This window comes from Terrapene carolina, unplaced genomic scaffold (assembly GCF_002925995.2).
Source record: "Terrapene carolina triunguis isolate 2854851 unplaced genomic scaffold, T_m_triunguis-2.0 Scaffold926, whole genome shotgun sequence".
Lineage (NCBI taxonomy): Eukaryota > Metazoa > Chordata > Testudines > Emydidae > Terrapene > Terrapene triunguis.
Window position 1 is genome coordinate 4547900 of NW_020665277.1, and position 20419 is coordinate 4568318.

The 20419-nt window shown below is 46.0% G+C and overlaps 2 protein-coding genes across 10 annotated transcripts in view; both read right to left on the reverse strand.

Annotated features, from left to right (window-relative positions):
• The window catches only part of CSDE1 (cold shock domain containing E1), a 46970-nt gene extending 43720 nt beyond the window's left edge, over positions 1 to 3250 (reverse strand). For all 5 annotated transcript variants that reach the window (XM_026661007.1, XM_026661009.1, XM_026661008.1 and 2 more), the window contains exon 1: positions 3163 to 3250. The gene's annotated coding sequence lies outside the window, so the exon portion shown is untranslated. The remainder of the gene's footprint in view (positions 1 to 3162) is intronic.
• Positions 3251 to 6593: 3343 nt separating this feature from the next.
• SIKE1 (suppressor of IKBKE 1) lies at positions 6594 to 10592 on the reverse strand. 5 transcript variants are annotated; one of them, XM_024209238.3, is made up of 6 exons: positions 10519 to 10592; positions 9606 to 9772; positions 9413 to 9518; positions 8522 to 8664; positions 7999 to 8112; positions 6594 to 7332 (listed from the first exon to the last, which is right to left on the reverse strand). In XM_024209238.3, exons 2-6 carry the CDS (start codon positions 9762 to 9764, stop codon positions 7231 to 7233), a joined length of 624 nt encoding a protein of 207 aa, XP_024065006.2. In that variant the 5' UTR covers positions 9765 to 9772; positions 10519 to 10592; the 3' UTR covers positions 6594 to 7230. The 5 variants fall into 5 exon arrangements, with proteins under 5 accessions (XP_024065006.2, XP_026516796.1, XP_024065008.2 ...); XM_026661011.2 differs by lacking the exon at positions 10519 to 10592 and adding an exon at positions 10339 to 10424 and having other exon boundaries at positions 9606 to 9827; XM_024209240.3 differs by lacking the exon at positions 10519 to 10592 and adding an exon at positions 10339 to 10418.
• Between the last annotated feature and the right edge of the window lie 9827 nt (positions 10593 to 20419).

A 20419-nucleotide genomic window follows, 5' to 3' on the forward strand; every position in this document is an offset into this window, starting at 1 on the left:
TCGTTTATCTCAGTAATTGTCCACATAATTAAAACACACCAGCAGTACACGTTTGCATCTCTCTGCATGATCCAGCCTGGAAAAAAAGACTTGATTTTTGATGTTTCTTGAAAGTTTAAGCTTATGGCCATATCATTAATGCTCCGTCAGGAACAGGGAATTTGAATTAACATTTTGGTGAAACATGGGTGGGTCTCTCTCAGCTCTGCATTTCATCCAGCTTGTCATAAAAAGCTGAGAATGTGCACCAAATTTTGAAGTTATTTACAAATGTTTCCAAGCATTAGGTTTTTAAGATTTCTCCCCTCACTACACCCACACAACACCTGCAACAAATCAAGCTATTTGAGAGATGCAGAAGAGAGTAAACTGAGAAGCTTTACCAAAATCAAGTGACAGTATCCACTTGCCCATAATGTACAGAGACCATGTTGTCTTAAGGAGGGCCAATTGGTACTATATAACATCATCAGTGCAAATGGGGCTTCATGTCTCAGTATGAAGATTTTATACTGACTTGCTACAGAAGAAAACGGGGAAACTTAAGGGACACAATAAGAATGGAGAGAACCTATTGAGATTTGGGGGGGGAGATGCCTTGCAAACAAGCCAGGATAAAATATTTTGAATCCAAATTGCCTAGCACACTATTGGTACTGTTAAATTAATGCTACATTAAACACTTTTTAGCCCTGCAGGAACATGACTTAGTTCTTTCATGAAGCGATTCAAAACATTTCTTATCCTAATTACATGTCTGCCTAGGGCTAATTTAATTAGATACAGAAAAAGTTTTAGCACATACTTTCATTTCATAATTTTGGTTTGATGTAGAGATGAGTTTACCATTCTTACAGTATTGAAAAAGGTTTAGCCAAGTTCTGTCTGACTCACCAAAATCTGAATGTGTGTCTGCCTCAAATTCTTTACTTTTCAACTCAGCTGCTATAAATACTCCTCCCAGCCATAAACACGGAGAGCAGCTGCCCAGCCCTCAAGTCACACTGGTCTCTACATTTGTATATTTACAGCAGAGAGGATTAACTCAGAGACAAAGCTAAAGCTATGCATGTTTTGCAGTTTAAGGTCTTTCAAGTTTTAATTAATTTAAATAAGAGGGTTATTAAGTGCTCTGCACATGCATGTTTTCAGTTCATCAGAATCAAAAAAATTGCCAGGCTGCAGCCACAGCCATTTTCTGTTACATCCCAGTTTTGAAACAATGGGTATTCTCATGTAGTTTCACACAAGGCAACAGATGGGGTTAAAACACCGTTTGTTTAACTCAAATGTGTTTATTTAGAATATATCTTAAGAGAACAATGCTGCCATGTTTAATGGAAATTGGATGTTACATTTTTAGCTAGCAAGCCACAGCTCTGAAGACATAATACTAATAATTATTTTACAGTAAGGTTTCTTTTGGAGATCCTTCAAATATTTCATTGTTTAAGCACCTATCAGCTAAAGGTAACAGTAAGAACTCCAGAAAGCTCCATATGATATCCACAAACCTGGGCCAATGAAGTAGCAATTGTTAGATGCCATTACTCTGAAGCTGAGATTGTTTAAAAGCATTTGAGAGAGAAGGGGGGGAGAGAGAATCAAGACAGACGTTGAAGTGACAAATTTGTTAGTGGGCCATGCAAGTTAACAGATGTATTTAAAAACAATTCAAACTGAAACAAGGGTAAATATTAAAAAGCAAAGTTAGTTTTATCCTTTAAACTGGTTTGGAGCTAGCCGGTGTGTCTTGTGGAATGACGTTATTACACCAGACAAAGAACAGAATCTGATGCATCATTCTCATTAGCAGGGCACCCACCAGGGCCTGCAGCAAACCAAGTGGCCTATGCAGACATTTACAGTGTACTGCATATTAGGAGAAACTATTTCACTAGGAGGGTGGTGAAGCACTGTAATGGATTACCTAGGGAGGTGGTGGAACCTCCTTCCTTAGAGGTTTTTAAGGCCCGGCTTGACAAAGCCCTGGCTGGAATGATTTAGTTGGGGATTGGTCCTGCTTTGAGCAGGGGGTTGGACTAGATGACCTCCTGAGGTCTCTTCCAACCCTGATATTCTATGATTCTATGGTATCCAGGCACACGCTAGGTTGGAGGGAGTGGCAGCCTCCCCATCCAGGCCGCCAAACTGGCTACAACACATGTTACTTTGCAGCAAGATGGTGGCGGCTGTGAAAGACTGAGGAGAAAAAAAACCCAGGGACGCCCTGGCTTGGGGTGGTGCCGAACTCCTCAGTCCCGGACGTGAGGAGCAGAGAAGTAGCGCAGTCCTGCCGGGAGCTTAGCGGAAGGGGGTGAGGGACTGGAGACCCAGAGCGTGACAAAGCATCGGCCCAGGCGGGCGCCCCTCCCCGCAGACCCGCTCAGGCAGGCCGTAGCCCCATGGGTCCGCCGGCCATGACGGCTCCCCGACGAGCCAGCAGGGGCCGGGCCTGCGACCCTCGCCGCATACAAAAGGGGGGGGGGGGGAAGAAAGGAAAATGGCGGCTGCTCCCCCACACACAAAGGAAGAGAGGCCTGCGCTCCCTCCCGGGCGGGGCTGACTGCGCGCTGCATGCCGGGACCTGTAGTTCTCCCCGGCTCCAGACACGCAGCGGCCCACACGCCATTCCCAAGAGCCCTCGGCGGGCCCCTCATACAGCACCTTGGAACCTATCGTCCTCCCCGCGCCCAGGCCCCACTAATCCAGCACCGCCCAGGCCTCCATCCCCCAGCCGCCCTGGCAGGCTGCCCTGCTCAGTGGCGGTCGGGACTTGTAGTACTGAACCTGCCCAGGCCCCGGGCCCCACGCAGCTCGAACTACACCCCCAGCAGTCCCCGCGGCAGGCCGCCGCCCACTGCACGCTGGGACTTGTAGTGTTCTCGCTGCTCAAGGCCCCATCATCGGCCCACAACCCCCGGGACCCCAGCAGCTCCCGCGCCGGCCGCGGCCTACCGCGCCGGGGCCCATCGGCCTAGCCGCGCCTCACCACAGGAAGGGCGGGGGAGGGGCTCTGCCCGCTCGGGACCGTTGGGCGGAGAGGACGATGGAGACGCGGGCTCTCCCGCCGCCCCAGCCCCTCCCGCCGCCCCTCAGAGCTCACAGGGCCCGACTAGGCGGGTGCGGGCGCTCCAGGGCCGCTCCTCAGGCCGCACTTACCCCAACAGCTCAGCGCCCCCGCTCCAGCGCCGCCATGAGCAGCACGGCACAGCACGTAGGAATAAATCCCGGCCTCTCGCGAGAGACCCGTGGGGAGGGGCCGGCAACGGAGGAAGAGACGCGCGTGCGCGCGGGGAACCCGACTCACGGAATGAGGGGAATGCGCAAGCGCATAAAGCCCCCCCGCTGGGGACAGTGCGCATGCGCGCATTCCCCCCCCCCCCCCGGGGCAGGGGGCGATGTGCGCTTGTGCGGGAAGCGAAGCCAACGGGCGAGGTGTTAGGGCCCTAAGCCCGTGACAGCAACTGGTGGTCGCGCGTGCCCAGGCCGCTGCTAGGGGGCGCCCCGCGCGGGAGGGGCGAGGGACCCCAGGGTCAGTCTGCATGGCGAGAAGCGGCAGCGCCCCCTGGTGGCGGCGCGGGACTCGGGCACGGCAAAACAACCCGGGTTTCCACGTGCGGGGCGTGTCCCGGCGGAGTGCCAGCCACGCTGCCGGCATAGGCACGCCGGTCCTCTGCGTCGGGACCGCGGGACCGCCCGTCCGCATCGCGCACCAAGCGCCTGCTCCGCTCGGCCCCTTCAGCAACAATCCCCCAGCCCCACAACAGCCCCCCTGGCTCTCTGCCCGCATGGGCAGGCAGGGCTGGTGTGTTTTACACCAGCTCAAGACTCGCGCCAACAGGCTTAAACGATACCGTGCTTAAAACAGCATTCGCTCTAGATTATGGCTTCCAACTGTGCTCACAGCAATGAAGTTCATCGGTCTAGCCAACTGTAGGAAATCTTTGTGAAGTTTTGCTTTTCTAGAAAAGAGGCAGCTGCAATTGTGTAACATCTATATTTGACCGCATTCAGTTCTAAGCATTTGAAAATTATTTACAATAACTTACAAAGCCACAGAGTGCTCTACTATCCACGATGAAAGTACTATTTCAAAATAGCCTTTCAGTGTCAGTCATGAGACCTTAAAGTGCAGATCTTGCCCTACGCAATAGATCTATTCCTGGAAATGTCCATACTGTGTTACAGACAGCTGTTCTACTTTTTTGGATTGTTAACAGGGACACGAGAAGCAGCACAACAAGTAAACTGCAGGATTCCTTTGCTCACATAAAAGCCTGAAATAACTCCAAGAAATGAAGCATCAGAAAAAAACCAAAGATACTGATGCTGCATGGATTTGTCCTATTACTCTGTTAAGGGTCAGAAATGTTCAGACCTGAAAGCGAAAACAAAAACACCCAACAAAATTATTAGGAATAGAAATAAGGATTTGATAGCTGTTCTCTACAAGTTTTTTCAATTGGGCCCTACTTTGTCTAAAGAGACATTTCAAAGTTTTGGGAGAAGGGGTTGTATCCTTTCTCTCCATGGATTAAAGTGCTAAGTAGAAAGCAACAGGAAGAACAAAGTGGTCTTTCAGATGTGGATAGCCCGTTTAATCTTGTGTTGATAGGGAGGGGGAGCAGGGCTTTTCCATTGCTGGCCCCCAGTTACACAACTTCCACCATCAATATCCATAAGAGCACTTCACTCTTACAGCAAAGCTACAGTAGGGGAGTATATGGTCTCATACAATATAAACATATGTAATTTTACCAATTCACAGCCCTGGTATTACAGTAAAACTCATCATGTGCTAGAGGTTATGTGGACATATAGGAATACAGTCCTATACCCCAGAGAGCTTGCAATGTAAAAGCATTCAGAGAATGTTCCTCAGTCAAATCTGACAGACAGCTGGAATTTCTCAGGAGACATTGCTGCAGATACAATATGTCACCCTCTCATAGAAATCGAAGGCCACATTAATGGAACCGTATCAGGTGGTAGCCATGTTAGTATGTATCTACAAAAACAACAAGGAGGCCAGTGGCATCTGAAGAAGTGGGTTTTTTATCCACGAAAGCTTATGCCCAAATAAATCGGTTAGACTTTAAGGTGCCACCAGACTCCTTGTATTAGTAGAACTAACTCCTTTTTTCCCTTTTCTTATGCAAACTGAATGTTTGTGCACCGAGCACTCATTTTTGTTTTGCCTCTGTTATAACTTCTAAATAATTAGTCAAAGTAATTACATTGCATGGGGTTACAAGTGTTGGTAGATAGCCATCTATATAAAGCACAGTCACATGGTAATACTTCAAGAGATTTATTTCAAGAAAAATAAAAAGCCAATATACATACTTGATAAACCTGAGATGTAAAGAAAACTGTTTCAAGTCAGCCGACTGATTAGAGCAGGCAAATGAGAAAGAATTATCGTAGCACACCACAGTAACACTAATTTATTCATAGTATCTCCTCCCTTAGAATATTTACAGTATAAATCAGAATCAAACAAACTGAGCACATATCTGCTCATTACAGGAACTCATTTGACACGGAAAGTGGCACTGATGGCATATTTAAAGGCATAAAGCTACAACTGGTGCTAAGGAAGTTTCTACTAAACTTGAACCAGTTCTACTAATTAGTCTATGTTTGTATAGCACAGAGTAGCAACAGTTTTCCTGTCAATTCCACGTTCTGTACTCAGGATCCCAGTTCCTAGTGGTTGCAGTATGGTCATACAGGATGTAGAAAGGTGCCAAATTATTCCTCAGCACTTCCATTGAGGAAGATAAATTGTGGAAAGTGAAGCAACAAGGAGGTATTTTGCTCTTGGACTGAAGTTCAGGTGCTGTGATGAAAGGTTGGATTTTCAACAGTTAGGCACCTAACTGACTGACTTCAATGGGAGTTAAGCACCCTTATGCTCTTCTGGAAATCCCTCCAACAGCAATAAGTCACACTCAATACATTTAGGGTCTCAGATTCTACAGTGAACATTTACTTTTAGAAAAGTGGAATAGCAGAAGTACGCATTAAAACAGCACCCTCTTGACTCCTCTTCCTAGTAAGGATTTCAGGGATGACTGGCTGAGAAGGCGACTGCTGCTCAACTTCCAATTCCTTAAACTCCACATCTTAATCAAGCTGCTGGACAACCCCGTGTAGTGTCATGAGGTGGAATGCATTTACGCCAATCTCACAGCACACGTTACCATAAGAGCAAGATCCATGATAAATAATTACTCTGTTTGCTGTCTGGTCTCAAAGCACTGAGTTCTTCAGAAAAATAGCGTACTAGGTTATTTCATTTATTCTTCAACTGAGATGGAAGAAAGGAGAAGAGAGAATTTTTCTCCCATTATTTTCCTTTCCAGAAAGCCCTTGTCTCTACCCAACTCACACTTGCCAAAGATGTCCTGGGGTGAGGGAAGGAATTCTCTTCCAATCAAAAACATAAGGCCTATATCGTGTCCAACAGAACCCTCACTCACAGAAGAGGATGAAGTAATAAGTACACTCGTGTTGGAACTGAGACGTTTAAGTACTAATTCATGAAAAGAAATCTTTTGAATTCTTGCTAACAGGGATGGAAACTGATTGCTTCTGGATTAAGAGTGATGCTTTTAAACATTACCTAGTTTTCTGGGCTTTGGGTGCGTTCACTCCTTCCAACACAAGAGCTAGAAAACATGCTAAACTACAGCTCTGCCATTCTCTCGGTCTGTTTACAATAAAAAGCAGAGAGTCTGTATCTAAGTGACATTGTTAACCCAGCCAAATGCTGTTTGGAGAGTTATTTAAAGCAAAATTAAATGTGTGATGTTTAATATTTACAAGACAACTTCTCCAATAAATGCTTTCACTCATATCTATTAGATAAAAAAAATCATAACTTGTAAAATGCTCTGTAACCACCGATGAAGTGAGAATGCTACAGTGGATTTGAATTGCTGCCTACAGAGTTAGATGTCTCCCATTGGGGCTGATCCAGAAACATTCTTCATGAGAGGAAACAAACAATTGCAAGGAGTATAGCTGCATAAATGCCTCATTGTTAAGCTGCTGTATACTGTTAAGACTGAGCAGCAATGCAAACCATTGCCATCAGAGGGTGACATCAGACAGGGATTCCAGGAAACACATGAAGTAATAAAACATAACTAAGATAAAACGTTTTCCTGTACAGTGGTTTGTTTCCATAGAGTTTTAAAAGTCAAGAGTTCGGAGAGAGAGTTATTTTGTGGCTTGAGATGCAATGTCAGGCAGCTCCTCTCGCCTCACCTCGATAGTTTCTTTGCTGATGGATAACAGCTCCCGCAGCTCTTTATTTTCAAGCTGCAAAATCGACATTTTGGCTAAAACAGAAATGAACTAATTCATAATTAAATGACAGTACTAAATAGCCCTAAAATACTGAAATTGTGCAGTGGGGAACATCTCTGCACTGGCAGAGAGGGGAACTACATTCTCTTAATTCTACACATACAGACACACCCCCACACACCACAGAAGAACCTTGGGTGAATGGAGAGGCATAGGGGCTGTGCTCTTTATTCCACTTTTAAATGTTTTATTTTGATGCCCAATACACAAAAATAGTGAGCACAGATGGGGTATCCCTCTGTCTCTTACTTTCTGCTCTTCATGAATAGAAGCAGCATTTCAGAACAGGATTAGTGCATACTATACAAAACAGCAGCCTTTATGAAGTAAAATCCTAGTTGCTGACTGCTACAGAAATATTAAATATAGAAAGACATGTCTTTCTAAAGTTGTTTGGTATTTGGTGAGTTTTTTCTAACATTTACTTACTGTATGCAAAATTTAAAGAGATTGTTAGGATTTCCCTTTAAAAAGCCAGCCTGGGTCATATCCCTGTATGAAGCAGAAAGGATTTCTCTGAATCAGTCAATATCCCAAAACCTAGATTTACCCTTAGTGAGTACGAGTAGGCAACAGGTCCATCCCACAACCAACTTCAAAGCCACACCAAGGTCTTACCTCCAACTGGGCTAGTTTTTCCTGAATTTTACAGAATTGATCATCATCCATCTGAACAGCTTTTCTCATCGCTTCCCCCATCTCACAGATTCTGTCTACGTGACTCTCAATTTCCTGCAAATACATTGAAGCAGGACAATACTATGCTCAGTTCACAGTGACACTGTTTTACATCTTCCAAATACTTTTCCAATAGCTACAAGTAGGACAAATAGTCCTTCTTGAATGAAGTTTATGTATTTTATTAGTTCCTTTTTAAAATGTAGATTTTATTAAGTTGAAGTTGGCATGGAACTCTGGGTTATTGTTGCAGTGTTTATAGGAAGGAATGGAAGGTGCAGGAGGTTCCAGGCTTATGGAATCAGGAAGGATATTTCAGAGCAGAGTTGTTTGTGGGAAAGGATACAAAGCAAACATAAAGGTAAACAATAGTGGCAGAGCACAGGGTTTTTAAAGTACAAACTTTATTCCCAACACTTGCCAGAAACAGGTAAAATAATGATTACCGCCCTCCCCAATTTACCGAAGAGTGAGCCTCATGCACTTTTAGGACTGGCTCAGCATCCACATCTTTTCTTCCCATTATTAAATGTAACATCTGCTTCCTGTACTTGCTCATGATAAGTTCCAAAGCATCTTGATGTTCCTCCAAGGAGATCCACAACTCTACAACATACAATACAATCATCATGAAACAACAATCTTGAAGGGCACCTTCCTCACTACAGTTATATGAGGTTACCTTCCATTATACACACAGACTTAATAAAGGCAAGTTCCTAGCAGGTGTGTAAAATCTCCCACACTTCCTGTTCAATTAAGTTACTTGAAAAAGAACATACTGTAAAGTTTTCAAGCAACTCAATTTCCTTCCACCTAGAATTGCACATTTGATTACAAACTAGAGAGAAATAAACCAATACATTACACTATGATGGAAAAGTTACTGGCCTCAGGTCCGTGACATTTTATTTATGCAGCAAACATTTTATTCAATATAATAGGCTCCAGAGAAGAAATAGCCTTTTCATAGAAGATGGATGCCTTTATTTTCATTGTTCCTCAAGTCATTACAGGTGTTTCCAAAATGCATGTTTCTAAGCTCCCACCTTTAACACACTTTCTTCACAATAAAACCCCATCAAGAAACTCTACTGAAGGGATTCTTTCTTCTGAGACCGCAGTGACAGGGTTATACCACTTAAGAATTATAAGAAGCTATTGGGTAAAATGTAAAGTCATATTTGTTGGTGATGCCTTACCTTTGCACATACAGTTAAGCACAAGATGCTAGGTATTTTTGTGCATCTGCATTCCCTTTCATGTTATGCTGCTTATAGGTATATAATTTACTATTCTAAAGGTTCTAGGCATTCAAGTGTGAAGAGCACTCATGTAGCTCTAGACTACTAACCTTTGTTTTCCTGTTGCAAGTCTCTGATCTGTGTGTTTTCTTGTGATAGCAAGATGTGAGGTTTGTATTTAGATATGTCCTTCAGATCAGTTGCATCTTCTTGGTACTTGCAAAACAAAGGGATGCTTTTACCAAGGATAACATACATTTGTATAACTCTTTTGCATAGAAGAATGGTGTCTCCTGCACTAACCTTTTCCGATAGTGACGTTCCAATCTCCTTCATGGCTGCCACCCGTTTATGGAGGACAGTAGACTGATCAATGAGAGACTCTGCTGCATTATCATGGTCTTTTAGCCTTTCAAGCAAGGTCTTGGCATCTGTTAAGATCTTCTCTATTGTGCAGGTCATAGTGAGCACTGAGAACAAACAGCGGTAGTAGGCACCTGCTTCCCATGTGGGAAACGTGCCCTCCTGTGCCAGGTGAATTAACAGGAGATTGGCCTCTAGCGGGACACGTTTGGGGAGGCCGGGGAATGCTGAGGACACTATGCTGGGGGTGTCTGTCCCCGGCCCGCTGTGTAGGGCTTACCCCTGCAGTACAGCTGGGGAACTGCCCTAGCGCTGCTAGCCCCTGGGTTGCCAACTCTGGTTGGATGAATTCCTAGAGTTTTCATCGCATGCTATTATCTTTAATTAAAGATTAATCTTTTAATTCCTGGAGACTCCAGGACAATCCTAGAGGGTTGGCAACCTCCCCCCCCCCCCACTCCAGCTATCCCCAGCGCAGCCACCCCACAACCCCAGCACAGCCACACCCGCCCGCTCCCCCAGCGCAAACCACACCCCCCCAGCGCTGCCACCCCCAGCCCTGCCACCCCCCAGCACAGCCACACACAGCCCCAGCTCTGCCACCCCCCAGCCCCAGCACGGCCACCCCCCAGCCCCAGCACGGCCACACGCACCCGCAACGCAGCGCGGTTACCCCAGGCCGAGCGGGGCGAGATCCGGTCCCGGCCGGAGGGCGCTGAGGGGACAGGGAGGGGCTCAGGCAGGTGCCCGAGGCCGCGGCGATGGACGCTGCTTAGGCCCCTCCCACAGACGTAGGGCGGCCTGGCGATGGGGCGGGGAGGGGGCAAAGGAAGCCCGGCGCGCGGACACTCACCTCCTCAGCCGCCGCTTCCGCGCCCCCACCCGGTCCCGGGAGTCGGCGCATGCGTGGTATCTCCCTAGGACGGGTCTTGGCACCCTCGCGGGCTCCGGGCATCTACGCATGCGCAGTACCCGCCCTGGCTTGCGCGCAATAGCGCATGGGCAGATCTCTCCCCAGTCCTCGCTCAGGGTCCCGCTGGAGTCACTGGTGCAGCGGCCCCCGACCCCGCCCTGTGACCCTGGCCCTACCCCCAGCCTGCGCTGCCTCCCAACCACGCTGGCCTGGGGCTCGGCCCCCACGCGTCAGCCCCAGGGCCGGGCGCTTTTAGCGTGTGCAGAGTCGTCCAGCCAAGCCATGGCATCTTCAGTGGCGTGACGCAGACCTAGTCAGCGGGCAGTCACCGACAATGTGCGCCGGCCTCTCTCTCGCGCCGCAGCTGCACAAAGGGCTGTCACGACGGCCCAGCGATACTGGTTGGCTGCACAGAGATCTTGCCCGGTCCGGAACCTGTTCACCAGGGACCATTGGCGACGGGGCAGTTCAAACCCAGGCGGGCAGATTGTGGGGTCGGCGATGAGGGACTGGTTGGGGGATTATAACCGATCCATTCCTCTCGCCAGAGTGTTTCCGCCCTAACATCCTGGGCATGGCGGATGAGACCATAATGGGCGATGTGACACCAAATGTGCACCTGGTGGTTTAAAAAGGTCATTGTGCAGTGGCAGGCTTGAGTTGGTGTGTACTTTCTCCAGTAACTAGCCAGTGCCAACCTCTTCTCTGATATGAGGAGGAGCAATATTGCTCAGAACTGGGAGCCATGGGGGTGGAGTCAGACGCAGGGTGCTGGAGATGATATGCATGGTGGCACGTAACTGCGTATCCACCAGTTTGGTGTGTGACAATCAACTCCAAACTGGCGCGCAGTACTCCACCACCAAATACAAGGTGGCAAGAGCTGATGTCCACAAAGTTGGAGCACAAGCACCCCATGACAAACCTGCCAGTTTGCTAAGAAAATTGTTGCACGTCTTAACTTTAACTGCTGTCTTCTTCAGGTGGGCATGGTAACTCAATGTGCGGTCTAAGGTCACACCTAGATAGACCGGTTCTACTTCATTCTTCACCTTCTGACCAGGCGCTGAGCCCGGGCCGCTAGGAGCCGGCAGCTGCTGCTCCAGCAGCACATCGCAGGTGGCTCGTTGTTACAGGCCAAAGCGAGCAACACAAACGAGTTGTCGTCGAACTGCTGAGCGTGCCAGCGATCGCTAAGGCCAGGTGTCTGGCAGGGCACGCCCAGGAGGCAGTCCTGCAATCTCCAGCTTTGCGGTGGTTGCTAGCTGGGACAGTGTGCAGACAGACAAAACATTTTCCTGTGGTTTTGTTTTATTTCCTTCATTCAGCTTCCTTGCACATAGCATTTTCCAGGTGTGATAAGGCTGTTAACCAGATGCTGTGCCTTGATGGCCCATGAGATTTTGATAGTTCTTCTGGATGGGCGGGGGACCATTCCTGTGCTTGGGTTTGCAAGTTCAGAACAAACATTTTCAAAGTTATAAAGCAAAACGTACATATTTTCTTATAGCATGGAATACTGACATTACAAGTGAGATTAATGCATGCAGAAGCTTACAAGCGTTTCACAGAGTCTAAACACTAAATACATTCTTATCAGACTAACAGCTGTTTTGAGGAAAACTAACATACAGATGAACTGGTCTGAACTCCAGCTATCAGTTTGTCAGTTCTTAACGAATGCCTGTAGCCTGGGCAAGAGCTGGCATCTGGCCTGCCAGCATCACAATGTCATCATGCCTTTGTGTGATGTCATCCCACCTCTGGGTGGCACTCAATCACTCCAGATGTGCCCTGATTAGATGTGTTGCTAATGACTATACGTGGAGCCCTCTTGACACCCCCTTTGGCACTGCGGCCAGCCAGAAGATGTAGGCCACATACTTGCAGACTGGGCCCATCAGCAAGGGCTGCCTGGTTCACTTGTGGACTGGCACAGTGCCCTACCCTCAGCTGTTGACTTGTTCAGACACTGAGGGCTGGTCCACACTAAGCCCCCAGTTCGAACTAAGATATGCAACTTCAGCTACGTGAATAACGTAGCTGAAGTCGAAGTATCTTAGTTCGAACTTAAAGGTACTTACCGCAGGTCCACACGCGGCAGGCAGGCTTCCCCGTCAACTCCGCCTACTCCTCTCACGGAGCAGGATTACTGGCGTCAACGGCGAGCACTTCCGGGATCGATTTATCGCGTCTAGACAAGACGCGATAAATCGATCCCAGAAGATCGATTGCTTGCCGCCGAACCAGCGGGTAAGTATAGACGTACCCTGAGACTGACACCTTGACTTGACCATCTATGTATAGTAGAACCTCAGAGTTACGAACACCTCGGGAATGGAGGTTGTTCATAACTCCGAAATGTTTGTAACTGAACAAAATGTTACGGTTGCTCTTTCAAAAGTTTACAGCTGAACATTGACTTAATACAGCTTTGAAACAACTATGCAGAAATAAAATGCTGCTTTTAACCATTTTAATTTAAATGAAACAAGCACAGAAACAGTTTCTTTACCTTGTCAAAAAAATTTTAAACTTTCCCTTTACTTTTTTAGTAGTTTACGTTTAACACAGTACTGTACTGTACTTGCTTCTTTTTTTTTTTTTTTTCCTGCTGCTGCCTGATTGTGTACTTCTGATTCAAATGAGGTGTGTGGTTGACCTGTCAGTTTGTAACTCTGGTGTTCATAACTCTGAGGGTCTATTGTAAATACAATTGTAAAACATGCACGTGCACACACACACAGAGTGACAATGTTGTATCACAAAGATGTGCAGTAAAAGTCATAACATGAAGAGTAGACAGCTCAAATACTGGTGCCTGGGTGGATCTGGTGTGCATCTTCTGAGACATACATCTCAATGTGAGGCAGCTGTACGCACATGATGTCCATGATGGGACAGACTTTCTGGAAATTTCATCATAATGAGTTTGGGAAGTTTGTTACTCCACAAGTGACCTGGTCACACATTTAATTATGCAGCACACCCCAAACCAGTGCGGATAAACTTTATGTAAGATGCATATATTTTTATTGTATCAGTATATAATTATATATGTAAACAGTGTCTATCACAGTGCGGCTCTGATTCCTGATTGTGGCCTCTAGGTGCTTGTATATGAGCAAGTTTGAAACCTAGGATATTGTGCATGCTATGAAGTTACACACTATTATAATTTGTACAGCACCGACATCCTACTCAGTGCTATTCAAAACGGGGACACAGTCTCTTTCCCCAGGAGTTTACCATTTTGAGGCCCAATTTTTAAAGTCTTTCATGATTTCAGTGGGAATTGCACATGCAGACGGCTTGGATGATCAGGCCTGCCATGTATTTCTGTACCAGATAAGGGCTGGTCACAGGAGATTTCTTATACACACCAGATGCATTCCATTAATCATAAGATCCTTGAATGCTCTTCCAGGCATGGTTGAAGTTAAATAAGGTATTTCATACAATGCCACCTAGTGGCTGAACAATATAATACATCTCCCCTTTAAGTTCCACATTCCTACCATTTATAATATTTACACTATCACATGGTTTTTGAAGTTCAATACATATCAGTCTGTTAAGTGTCTCTGAATCATACTGGTTTTCTAATTACATGACCTGAACGTGTAGCATCTTGGTCATCTGGCTGTCAATTAGTTGTAACGACGGGCTGTGGTCAGTCTGGAATCTAGGGTCACCAGACAGCAAATGTGAAAAATCGGGACAGAGGGTGGGGGGTAATAGGAGCCTATATAAGAAAAAGACCCAAAAATCAGGACTGTCCCTATAAAATTGGGACATCTGGTCACCCTACTGGAATCCTCGAGTCTTCTTGTTCTCCCTCTGCCATCTACAGAGTTTACTCTGCTGATTGTTCTTTTTGAGGAACAAACTGTAGATGTTGATGGTTTCTGTTGAACTCCATTGTTAGTCTCGATTACATATGATCTGGGCGCTGAATTCTTTTTCATCATGACAGCTAGAGTTGTCCATCCTTTTTCTCCATCCAATTTGACATGAACATGGTCACCATATTCTAGACCTCGCAGTTCTCTGAGTGACATCGGTTGTAAAAGTGTTCATAAACTCTTTTAGCCTTTTTATCTGATTTGGCCACTCTCTTCATGTCTGGCGACATTGGAGATAGATTCTTTTCCAAAGTTGGAACAGCAGTTCTGATTTGTCTTCCCATCAGGAACTGTGCTGGTCTATATCCAGTAGTTGCTATTGGGGTTGGTCTGTAACTCAGAAGAGCACTGAATGGATATTCCTGCTGTAGGGTTTTATTAGCTATCTATACAACTCTCTCAGCCTCTCCATTCACTTGGTGGTAAAGTGCTCCGCTGATAATATGATCAAAATCATATTTAGTTGGGAATGACTTAAATTCTGCTGCAGTGAATTATGGTCCATTGTCCATCACTAGTTGTTCTGGAAGACCAAAGTGAGAAAAAGTGCACTTCAGTTTCTCGGTAACACTGCAACATCTTATGTCTTTAATTACGTTATTTCTATATACCTGGGAAAATAGTCCAGTACGACCAGATGATGTCCTCTGATTTTGCATAAATCTGCAGCTAGCCTCTCCCAAGGTCTCTTTGGTAGAGGTGTTTGTAAACTGTATGGTTCAACGTTGTCTCTTCAGTTGATTTATACTGGATCTCCTTTCAAAAGTCCAATATCAAATCCTCCAAGTTCTTCCACCTGTCTCAATAGGCCCATCAGGGTGGCCACACTGCATCTGAGAAGGCTGGTGGTCTTTGATCCTTTGATCACATGCACTCTGAATGCAAAGCTTTTGTATTTGTATGTTATTTCTGTGGTGAACTGAACCCTGCAGTTCAGAATACTTCCAGGACTAGTCAGAGTTCTTTCAGGTGTCTTAAACTATGGGAGGGTTGAAAGTGATTGTAAATCCCTTCTGAGATAAGAACATAAGAATGGCCATACTGGGTCAGACCAAAGTCCATCTAGCCCAGTATCCTGTCTTCCGACAGTGGCCAATGCCAGGTGCCCCAAAGGGAATGAACGGAACAGGTAATCTTCAAGTAATCCATTCCCTGTCACCCATTCCCAGCTTCTGGCAAACAGGCTAGGGACACCATTTCTGCCCATCCTGGTTAATAGCCATTGATGGACCTATCCTCCATGAATTTATCTAGTTCTTTTTTTTAACCCTGTTTGAACCACAGATGACTGAGAAGTCAGCTCCCGAGTCAATTTTAAAATCAATAATCTTGCCCTGAATATTCAGTTTCCTTCTCCAGGCAGGCTGTATGCCATCACACATCATAGATCCCAGACACAATGGCTCTTGATTGTCTGTAATATGAGTCAACCTAACTGCTTTGGTGTGGCAAACTGATGCAAAATATTCATATTTCATGCATATGTCATACTGTGTGCCTCTGGCTAGACATGCATCATCTCTTGCATGTAGGCTGGAATTTGTCCCTCTTACCCTGGGAGTTCTCTCTCTTTGCCTCAGGCTGTTTATGATCATGACTTTTAACACTCAAATGTCTGTATACAGTCCAAGATAGTTTCAGGTTTTTCAAATTTGTCAGGTTGCTCTGGGTTTTGCTGTTTCCAGCTCAGAATACATTGCTCTCAATATAGCTGTGGATAGAGTTAAATCCCTCTTGAACCATAGCTGCTGTGAATGTTTTTTATCTGGTAACCCAATAATCAACCTGTCTCTGATATTTTCATGTTTTGTATTCCCCAAATCACAGTTTTCAGCCAATGTACGCTGAAAGTTCTTATAAAACATTCAACATTTCCCCCTCATTCTTGAATTTATTGGGGAAAACATGCTCTTTCATAAACAACATTTCTCTGGGGTATAAAATATGCATCAAACATAGCCAGAAACCTTTCATAGTCACCTTTGTGACTGTTTTCAGTGAAGTCAAAGGATTGAAATATATGTTCTGCTTGCTTCCCTCTAGCATAAATTAGATACCTGTATATCTCCAGCTTCTTTGTGGAGTTTGTTTGCAATTCAAAATCTTGCAAAATACTGCTTCCAGTCTGTCCATTGTGAAGGTTTGTCAAAGCTGAAGTTCCCTGGGGCATTGATGAGTGGCATGTTGATGAGATCCTGCAACCTTTGTTGCTGTTCTTGCTGTTACTGTTCTTGGTTTACTCCTGACACCAGGCCATGTTTCTCTGTGCCAGATATGGACTGGTCACAGAGCTTGCACCAGGCGTTTTCATCGTAAGATCCTTTAATCACAGGCGCCAACTTTTGTTGGCGGCGGTGGGTGCTCACGCCTCCCCGACTCTGCCCCCTCCCTGCCCCTTTTGGACCCCTCCCCAAATCCCCGCCCTGCCTCCTCCCCCAAGTGCGCCGCGTTCCCCCTCCTCCCCCTTCCCTCCCAGACTTGCCGCACCAAACAACTGTTTCGCGGCGCAAGCGCTGGGAGAGAGGGGGGAGAAGCAGGACTCAGCGGCGCGCTCTGGGGAGGAGGCGGAGCGGAGGTGAGCTGGGGCGGGGGTGGCGGGGCGGGGAGCTGCCGGTGGGTGCTAAGCACCCACCAATTTTTCCCTGTGTCGGCGCCTATGCCTTTAATTATCAGAGGGGTAGCCATGTTAGTCTGGATCTGTAAAAAGCAACAGAGAGTCCTGTGGCACCTTTAAGACTAACAGATGTATTGGAGCATAAGCTTTTGTGGGTGAATGCCTGCATCCGACGAAGTGGGCATTCACCCACGAAAGCTTATGCTCCAATACATCTGTTAGTCTTAAAGGTGCCACAGGACTCTCTGTTGCTTTATGCCTTTAATGTTCTGCCCGGTATCGGTGAGATTCATTTAAATAAGGTAGTTTACACACAGAGCCACCTGGTGGCTGAACAGTATAATACAGTTTAGCATTCCATTACAACGGGTGGGCAAACTACGGCCTGCCAGCCGTTTTAATCTGGCCCTCGAGCTCCTGCTGGGGAGCAGGATCTGGGGCTTGCCCTGCTCCGGCGCTCCAGCCGGGGAGCAGGGTCGCGGGCCGCTCCGCGTGACTCCTGGAAGCAGCAGCATGTCCCTCTGGCTCCTACGTATAGGGCAGCCAGGGGGCTCCACTCCGCATGCTGTCCCCACCCAAAGCACCACCCCCGGAGCTCCCATTGGCCGGGAACTGCGGCCAATGGAAGCTGCAGGGATGGCGCCTGCAGACAAGGCAGTGTGCAGCAGAGATGCTTGGCCGCGCCTCCACGTAGGAGCCAGAGAGAGGACATGCCGCTGCTTCCAGGAGCCGTTTGAGGTAAGCACCGCCTGCACCCCACTCTGCAGGGTTGCATAGGTGTAACTCCCAGTAGCATTGTGAAAATTATGTGGTGACGTCCTTGCATAAAGATGACCCTAACATTTCTCTGGTTTAGTTCACTTAATAGGTTGTGTATAAATACATATATGTTTTGTGATTGAGTCTCTTGAACTAGAAAATGTATTTTCTAAACAAACTCAGATTTCTCAGAAAACAGTTCCTTAGGGTTGTTTCCCTTCCCCCCCACCCCCCATAGGCACTCACTGCAGACATAGCCTTGAAAAGCAGAATAAAAACAAATTAGACTATTAAGTCTTTTTAACATGTTTTTGTCTAGAGAAAATAAAGCTTAGTGAAAATGACTACAATAAACATTTCCCCTAATTAAGAACATTAGAATATAAGCAATTTTAAAAGACTGTGGGGTTTTTTAAACATAATAAATAAAATTAATCCCTAATGTAGCACTCAGTAAATGGAATTCTATTGGGATGATTTTGACTCAGTATTTACTACTTATGTTGGTATATAATGAATGCCAGTGCCATGTAGCATTGTATATTTGCAGCAGGGCACGCATCCTTGACCCAAGGGGTTCTGGTTACTTGTTTAAATACCCCCTTAAACACTGTTTGATAAATTCTGGGCTGAGTTCTGTTGATCTATCATCTTATCTAATATTCCTGTTTGTTCCTTTTCACAGTAAACATCCTCCAAGTTAAAATAACAAATTTCTGTTATGCTGACTTGATTCTTTGTTACTTATTTGCTAAGTGAAGCGACTGTTAGTGACATTTACTGTCCTTGATGCTTAATGTACCTTTTACTACAGGGCTTTTAGCTTTCCATTATTATTACCAAAAATATTACATTTTTCAAAGCATAAGGCAGAGTTATAGCCACAGGATTCCCATTGACTGTAGTGAGCTAAATCTACAATACTTAAATACATTTACCTCTTAATGTTTCAAAACCTGTCAATAGAGAGACAGAAAAATAATTTCGGAGGCTCTTTACTGGATAAAAGCTTCTTTATTATCACAGAGACAAATATTCCAAAGGGCCAAGTCAAGAATTGCTGAATAAGACAATTTCAGATCAACAACTGAATTTTAGGATTTTATTACGAGTCAATTAGGTATAGTTTGAGCAGCCATATTTGGAACACTTATACAGCATTTATATAATTAGTAACATATTAGAGTGACTCATTTGGCAATCCTGGAAAATGTAATGTCACTTTGACTATGGTAGGTCTTTTATGGAAGTAGAAACCGGCCTGAGTTTTATAGCGTAGTTTTCTGTTACTTTCTGGGCATTTTTCTAAGTTGTCTTCTCATTGCTGAATGTTAAGCTTGGAATATTTTTAGTATCTGTTTTCCTTTTTCATATTGGGTGAATAAGGTACATTCATGAATGCTCACACATGCTACAGTGATACTATAGGCACTTTATAATTACCGAAAGAGGGAAGGTGAAAGACTGATGACACTGGTCCGAGATGGGCATAGTGCCCCTCAGTCCTACTTAAAGCACACCTCTACTGTTCCAGGCCTACAGCTCTATCAATGCATCTTAATCCTGACCTACTGTACACAGGGTTAGGCCAGTCCTAGGCTTCCAACTAACTCTCTCAATTCATTTCTGTCTTGCCCCACAGCATCTCCTGCTGTTCCAGTCCTAACCCAATCTCAACTCTGCTGATGCTGAGGCAGCTCAGATCTGACCTGTAGCAGGCTCTGCTATATACTGGGTGTCCTACAGCTTTCTCAGTGCATCTCATTACAAATTGGCAGAGCTTCTGAACTGTTATACAGAGTACATCTGATATAGTTCTGTGGGGGCAATGGTACATATGTACAAAAAACAGTACTCTGCCTATTTGCCCAGTCTAAGGAAGAGCTCATTGGATCGGCAGGTAGCGTTCGATGTATTGGGGATCGATTTATCGCGTCTCGATCCGCGAATTGATGCCTGTACCCCACCTCAGCAGGAGGAGTAAGCGGAGTCGATGGGGGAGCCACGGCAGTCGACTCACCGCCGTGAGGACGGCCAGGTAAGTTGAACTAAAATACTTTGACTTCAGCTATGCTAATAGCGTAGCTGAAGTTGCGTATCTTAGTTCGACCCCTCCCCCCCCACTAGTGTAGCCCAAAGAATGTAGAATATATGGGGTTCATAGGAGTTCAGTCCCACAGTCAGGAGACCATCTGCAATGAACCATATCCTACATACAGTGCATACAACTTTAAGAACCATTCAGAACTTCAGTGCCAAGAACTCTAGTCTAACTCTAGTCTGCTGAGTCCGCTAAAGGAACAGCTTCACTAGAGCAGCTAGCAGACCATCAGCAAGTCCATTATATTGCAGCAGAGGGCATAGCACCTCTGCTGCAATATAATTACATAGTTCTATGTAATAGTCTTTGTCTCTGGCCTGTCCCATCCAGGGCCGGCTCTAGGTTTTTTGCCGCCCCAAGCAAAAAAAAATTTGGCTGCCACCCGTCCCAGCCCTGGGCTCCTCGCCGGACCCCCCTGCTGCCCCAGCCCTGGGCTCTTCCCCCCCACCCACACCCTCTGCC

What these genes read in the sequence shown, in the direction of transcription:
- SIKE1 (XM_024209238.3), bottom strand. Translation starts at nt 9,764, where the DNA reads ATGACCTGCACAATAGAGAAGATCTTAACAGATGCCAAGACCTTGCTT. An exon ending in CTTGCAACAGGAAAACAAAG is followed by an intron (nt 8,665 to 9,412) that starts GTTAGTAGTCTA and finishes TGTATGTTGTAG; the next exon opens with AGTTGTGGATCTCCTTGGAG. An exon ending in AAAAACTAGCCCAGTTGGAG is followed by an intron (nt 7,333 to 7,998) that starts GTAAGACCTTGG and finishes TCGATTTTGCAG; the next exon opens with CTTGAAAATAAAGAGCTGCG.